At 43.4% G+C, this 7500-nt stretch overlaps 1 protein-coding gene across 1 annotated transcript in view; it reads left to right on the top strand.

Moving 5' to 3' along the window:
• Positions 1 to 7500, top strand: part of pde11a (phosphodiesterase 11a) — a 139632-nt gene that overhangs the window by 126119 nt on the left and 6013 nt on the right. Inside the window, exon 19 of the mRNA XM_077247109.1 lies at positions 4805 to 4888. Within this exon, the coding sequence (XP_077103224.1) occupies positions 4805 to 4888 (84 nt within the window). The remainder of the gene's footprint in view (positions 1 to 4804; positions 4889 to 7500) is intronic.

The raw sequence follows: 7500 nt of genomic DNA, 5'->3' as shown, positions 1-7500 counted from the left end.
CCCAAAGGCCTTAGGGTCCAGGCCAGCCTCGTCCATAGAGCGGAGGAGCTTGGCCTGAAACACTTGGAGGATTGCCATTGTGTGCAAACCGATGCAGCCTGGCCGGCGGCAGTGTAAGTGCGACCGGCGAGGGCTGATGTTGTTCGGCAGGGCTTGGATGTGCGGCCACAGCTTCCTCTAGGGAGGGCAACGTGTTGTAGCCCTTCTCCTCAGCAGCGTCAATAGGGGAGAGTGTTGTGGAGGTTGATGTTTTTAGGCGAGCCGAGTAAGGGGCGCGCCATGACTGAGACGGCTCGTCGTGTACCTTGGGGAAGCAGGGTGCTGGTCTTTGACGAGGGGTCTGCTGACGCCCCAGCAGAAACCACCAGTCGAGACGGCTTCTGTAGGGCTCCCGGGGACCACTCGATGTCGAGGCCTTTGAATGCTTTAGTGAGGACGTGAATAAGTTCAGCGACCCCGCTCGCTCTAGCGCTGTCTCCGCTGGCTTGGGATTGAGGGGCGGGGTCAACTGTCAAGCCCGGCCAGTCTTCTCCCTCAGATGCAGCCAGGGACAGGCTGTCATCGCCTTCTTCCTCAGTCGTCGTATAAAAGGAGAGCTAGCCGCGAACGCAGGATGGAGATGGGCAAGCTCTCGCAGTATGGGCAGCTGAGTGCAGGCTCTGTGTGTGTGAGTCCCAGGCATGGGTGCACTCGCTGTGTCGGTCAGCTTCATGCAGAGGAGCTCTGCATTTGCAACAACGCCGTGTTTGAATTTGCTCTTTCTTTTAGCTTCTAGAGTATCGCATCGGCAAACACACAGAAGTAAGCAAAAAGGATATATGGCTTCTTTTGCCGGAATAAAGGGTTTAACGACGATTCAGGAGAATGTGATGCCGAGTTGAAGGTGCCGCGTCTGCGAGGCTCGTCAACGGCGAAAGTCAGCGAAGAAGGTGTTCGCTGAAGGAGACTAAATCCGATTCTATGGCGAAATGGTCTGCTTATATAGGCATAAGCTACGCAATATGAAGTGAACGTTCTCGAAAGGTAATGTTCCTTGCAGATGTATAGCACTGCTGACTTCAGTAACCAGGATGAGCCTGCATTATCTGGTTTGAGCGGTTGTTATCTGGGAATAATTTACTGCTGGATGGCACTATTGATCAAGCAGGGTCAGAAATTAACTTTTTGGCTCACCTGCCACGGGGACTGATAGATTAAAAAAATCCACCAACCAAGCATATTTTTTACCGGCCAAAATAATAAACAGCCTTTTTGTGTCACATATACATTCATTTCAGTACATTTAATTGAGATAAGGTATTATGTTGAATGAATAAGAGTACATAGAAGTCAAAACAAGAACAACAAATAGTAAGACATGGAAGATGTGAGCATGGAACTAGTGCTCATAACAGTACATTTGAAGGTTTTGTAAAACTATCAGATACTTTACCGAAAGTAAAAAATTTTTTACAGATTAATACTATCAGTTAGAGTTTGAATACACCTTCTGGTGCTACTTGGACACGTCATCAGTGAAAAACCCGGGGTCATAGGGTGTTTCGGGTCTTTGATCTTCATACACCCTCACCCGGGCGACCCAGCCGGGGGTGATCAGTCCCCGGCTTGTGTACAAGTGGCTTGTTGCTCCACGTATCCCCCCTACGGATCCACAGCCACCGAGAAGCCCTCTCTGCGGCCTCTAAGATGTTTGTGGTGGCTTTTTCAATTGCAGTCCTTTCACTCCAAGGAGTTTGAGGGTTCGCAGCAGTGAGCGGCCAACGAAGCCTCTGCACCCGACCTCGACTGGCTCTCAGCGAGCTTTCCAGCTGTTGATCCAGTACTCCGAGCTGAGCTCTGCATACTTAGCCTTCTTGCGCTCGTGGGCCTCTTCAATACGGTCTTCCCAGGGAACAGTTAGTTCCAGGATAACCACTTGCTTAGTAGACTCAGATGTTAGCACCATGTCCGGGCGGAGAGAAGTGGCTGTGATGTTGCCTGGGAACTTAAGCTGTCTTCCAAGGTCAACTTGAAGGTGCCAATCACGAGCAGTGGAGAGGAGCCCCCCCCGTAGCGCTAGGCCGGTGGTGTTCCTTCTGCCCAGCTCTAAGGAAGGTGATTGTTTGTTTGGGGGCTGCCTGGGTCTTGCTGAGCTGGATCGCTGTGTGGATAGAGTCCGCCAAAGCCTTAAGCACCTGGTCGTGGCGCCAGCGGTACCGCCCCTCCCCTAGCGCTTTTGAACAGCTGCTCAAAATGGGCTCCAGTGTGCCCCTTTTCTGGCACAGCTTGCACTCAGGAGTGTCTACCAGGCCCCAGGTATGCAGGTTAGCTGGGCTTGGGAGGATGTCATAGACGGATTGGACAAGAAACTTAATCCGAAATGGCTCTGCTTTCCAAAGCTCTGCCCAGGTTATTCTGCGTGGTTCTGCATGTTCCCACCTGGTCCACGCTCCTTGTTTGGACATGCTGGCCATTTTGGTGTAGGGTTCTTCCTCCACCTCTGCTCGTATCTCGTCCTGAATCAGTCTGCGCCTCTCTTTTCCACGGGCCAGATCGTAACGTGGCTTGGGAAAACATCCGAGAGCTGCTCGTCCCATTGCCACGGAGCCCACCAGTGTTTTGTGCCTTAGTCGCGCCTCAGCTCTATTGACGGCTTCTTGCGCCTGCCACTTCCTCCCGATCTTCACAAGGATTCCTGCTGCTGCGACTTTTGTGTCCCTGGAGTCCCTGTACATCAATACCTCTCTGGAGCGGGTGACTTTGAACTCCTCTGATAGTCCACTCAAAGGAAGATGCAGCTTGGTAGAATGGCCGTACAGGGCAATGCTGCTCAAGGACCGAGGGAGCCCCAGCCATTTTCTGAGGAACTGGCTGATAGACTTCTCTAGAGCCTCGACTGTTGATGCTGGTACCTCGTAGACTAACAGGGGCCAGAGTATTCTTGGCAAGACTCCGTGTTGGTAGATCCAGGCTTTGAATTTCCCGGGGAGGCCAGATCTGTCAATCGCTGTGAGCCAGGAAGTCAGGTCTCACCTGGTTTGTATTATGGCAGCTGAGTCCTTCAGGGAGCTATCAAAGATCTTCCCCAGGCTCTTGACCGGTTTTTAAGACACCGATGGAATCATGGTCTTTCCCAGGGCAAAGCGGAAACGGTTGGACACTTTAGCCTTCTTTAGGACAGAGACCTGGACTTAGCAGGCTTAAAGCTCATCCTTGCCCAGGAGATGAGACTTTCAAGCCCCTGGAGGAGCCACCTGCACCCTGGAACGGATGTTGTCATCACTGTTAAGTCGTCCATAAAAGCTCTTATGGGGGGCTGCCGGGTCCCAGTTAAACGGTTTAAAAGTAAACGGAAAAAAAAAAATATATATATATATGTGTGTAGCTTCTTTGTTTGTTTGTTGCATGGTTAAAAAAACTGTATTAAAAGACATATTTCACTGAGCAAGCAAAATGAAGCAAGCGAGAAGTAGCTATTGTGTGGGACCATTTCGACAGAAAGAGCGACGAAGTTACTTGCAAAATATGCTACGCAGTACTAAAATAAAGCAGTAGGCCTAGTGCAAGTACAATGCAATATCACTTGCGAAGCAAACATCCACAAGCAAATGAAAGGTGCTTTCCGAAGCTGGCTACTCTAGCAAGACGTTATCTCTGTATTCCCGGGATATCTGTGCCATCGGAGACCCAGACTAACCCCACATCATGTAGACATGTTACTTTTTTAAGCTAAAAACTAGACAAACTGTGGATTGAGGTAGGCCTGCTATTCTTATTTGACGAAAAAAACGGATGAAAAAAAAAGCTTCAAACTGATTCAGTGTTTTCTTTTTGTCATCTTAATTAGTTAATTATTTACGTTAAAATATATATTTAGTGTAGGTCTATTTTAGGTGTGAAGAAGGTTCACACACGCTTCTTGGGGCACACGCGCACACACACGCAAGGTCTCTCGCTCTCTCACTCTCTGCCGTGCACGCGCTTCACGGTTTGGAGCACAGTGTGTGCATGCTCTTTCTCGCTCGCTCTAGATTTGAACTAATTTGCAGGCATCAGGGAGCCGCTATCAATATGCGGGAGACTCCCGGAACTTCCAGGAGACTTGGGATGTCTGGAACATTCACCCGCCAGTGTGGCGGATAGCCTTTTGTTATTTACTTGCCAAACGGAAAATCTACTTGCATTTGGTGCTTGGTGGGTGTTAATTTCGGACCCTGGAATCAAGTATTCCACAATAATGAAATAAAAGGCCACTTGAAGGTGCAGTGTGTAATATTGACAGCTAGTGGTTAAAAAATGGGTACTGCCGTCAAAATTTTAAATATTGGAAAGGGTTGTTGTTACATTTTAGTTCACTATAAATGCTTGTCAGTACATTCAGCAGTTATTTCAATCTTATTTCAAAGACAATAAAAGTTATTATAAAATGACATATAAATATGTACTTAAGTCCTACTGAAGTCGGTCAAAAAAGCACTGTAGTTCAATTAATTGCATGTAATATAATTTTAAACTATAATACATTTCCATTTAATTGCATGCACTTAAAAAACACTTAAAAAAAAGTATATTATTTTAAATGATATTATTTTCCTTAAGTGCTCTATAAGAGAATGCTGAAATCTTATTCTTTTCCACAAGGGTGCATAAGCAAAAGTCTCCATTTGTTCTGAATTTAATGTCATCGCAGGTTTGTTCAACAAATATTTAATAATTGTGTGTGTGTGTGTGTGTGTGTGTGCGTGTTTGTGTGTTTGTGTGTGTGTGTGTGTGTGTGTGTGTGTGTGTGTGTGTGTGTGTGTGTGTGTGTGTGTGTGTCTAATAGGCGATTTTCGACCGAAACCGTAAGGATGAGCTGCCAGGGCTTCAGCTGGAGTGGATTGATGGAATTTGTGCGCCGCTGTATGAGGTAATGCCGACCCACAATGCATCACCAGCAGGAAATATTTTCACCTTTTTTCCTAAATTATATTTTAAAAATATATATATTTATACAAGTAGCTTAAAGCAGAAGTGTGTCATTTCTGCAGCACTAGAGTCATCAAATGAAACTGCAAAAATAAAATCCCAAATAATCCTCCGATCTTCTGTTGTTTAGTCAAACACAGATCCGGCCCGATGCTCTCCAATGGTCAGGCTAGTCTGGATACTCAAACCACACAGCATTGTTTTGATATTAATATTAGTGCATATTAATAGAGGGATTGGAGTGCTATTTGAACTTCAACTTTAACCCTATAATGCCTGACATATGAAATAATATATAATTATTGAAAAATATAATTTTATTGTAATTAGACACATTTAGACAAAATATTTATAAAGTTTGCATGGCTCATATAGTATGATGTTGTGAGAATATGGAGGAGAAAAACAGCTCAATATTATTCAGAGGCTCAGACTATGCAAATATGGTGCAGATGCTGATATTTATATGGATGAAATTATGATGCTTGTAATGTAAATCAATGAGATATTTAAACAGTATAGTGACTACTTCTATCAAATGATATAAATATCAGTCATCACTTTATATCTGGCAATAATATGTCTTAGTAAGATAATATTTAAATGCTTAGTTTTATGATCAAAGCTCTGTAGTTTTAAAACATATACTGCAGTGCAATACAAGGATGATTGATTTGATTTGATTTGATTAACTTTATTAATCCCCTGGGGAAAGTTTACATGTCACAGCAGCACAACAATAAAATGACTAAATAGCCATACTCTGATGTACTCCAACATTTTCCATCTTACTTCGTAGTAGTGAAGGCTGAATAGTATTAAATGCACTAGAGAAGTCAAAGAAGGTAATTCTGACTGCGCTGTCCAGGGTCTCTAAATGACTTCAAGATTGATGCAAGAGATAAATAAGTGCATCATCTACCCCAACACCAGTTTTATAAGCTAACTGTACTTTATCCTCCGCACCACACAATACTGACTTTAAATGTTTTAATACCAGTCTCTCAAAAACCTTCATTACCTGTGTTGTTAAAGCAATTGGTCTATAGTGCGTACCACACATGATGTCTTCCATAAAACGCAAACCTTTTCCAAACGCAAACTCAAGTTAAAAATATAATGAACCACCGCACAGATCTGATCCGCAATACCAATCAGGACCTGGAGATTTCCTCATCTTAATTCTCCTTAACCCGCTTCTTGCTTGTTCAACTGACATAGAAAAACCAGGAACATACCCACAAATGGGAGGAAAGGATGAGCTTCGAGCTGGAGTGGATTTGATGAGGAGCTCTGTGCTATTCTACCTAGTGAGGAATGGTCAAAATCATTAAACCCACTATCAAATCTTTTAAAAAATACATTTAATTCATCTACCCACGTCTGACCACCAGGGGCAGTGTATCTCCTTACTTTATTTTCATGTCTGGAATTCATATTTAGACCTTTCCAAACCTCTCTCACATTCTTTTGTTGTAAATGTCATTCCAGTTTTAATTTATAACTCTCTTTCCCCTCTCTAACTTTTACTTTTAATAACCTCTGTACTCTCTTTTGCTCATCTTTATCACCCACTAGAAAGGCCCTCTCTTTCTCGTTTAATAATACTTTTAACTCAGAGGTAACCTGAGGCTTGTTGTTTGAATAACATTTGATCTTTTTGGTAGGTACTGTTTTATCAACACCATAGGTAATATAATCTCTAAAACACTCAGTTACGCTATCAATGTCCTCATCATGTGATTTGCACAGAAAACCAATCAGTTGTTTCAAAACAATCCATTAATGCTTCATAGACTGCATCAGACCATATCTCAACTGTTATTACTGGCAGTTTTCCTATTACTTCATTACAAACGGCACATAAACAGACCTAATGTAAACAAGATTATGATCCGATCGTCCCAATGGAGGAAACGCTGAAGATCTTTCAGGCCCTTGCACACTGAGTCAATCACGCTTGCACACGGCCTCCGAAACTTTCATCCGTCATTAAAAAAATCGGATCGGGTTCGATTTTCTGCGTTTTTCGCATCCGTAGCGAGCAGTTTGAATGGTGTTTTGACAACTCAGAGCCACCAAATCACGAATACGAAAAAAAAACGCATACGAAAATTTTGGACTCAGTTTGCAAGGGCCTTTAGGCTTCTTTCACATTTGCAAAAAACAAGTATTTTATTGTCTCTCGTATCACAGTCCACATACTGAGTAAACGATGGTGAGAGTATTATGTAGAGATGCTTGGTTAAAATCACCAGAGATAGTAATCAGTGATTGAGGATATTTTAACTGCATCCTGGATGTAATAATATTAATATATTATTCACAAGCTTTAGTCACATTGGCCGAAGGAGGGATATGCACCGCTAATCCCATAATAATCACAGGTAAAAATGGTTTATGTCGTCTTTTCTTCAGTCGTAGCTTTACTCCAGTGCAATACAATGATGATTGAGAGATTAACAAATAAACCATATTTGACACTGATGATTTTTCTAATAAATGATGATTGATAATCAAGTAAAGGTGCTTTAGTACAGTAATTGTTCATCT

The sequence above is a fragment of the Siphateles boraxobius genome, unplaced genomic scaffold (genome assembly GCF_051911475.1).
Source record: "Siphateles boraxobius isolate OS27281-9 unplaced genomic scaffold, OSU_SipBor_1 106, whole genome shotgun sequence".
Lineage (NCBI taxonomy): Eukaryota > Metazoa > Chordata > Actinopteri > Cypriniformes > Leuciscidae > Siphateles > Siphateles boraxobius.
This window is presented reverse-complemented; position numbering and strand designations above follow the sequence as displayed.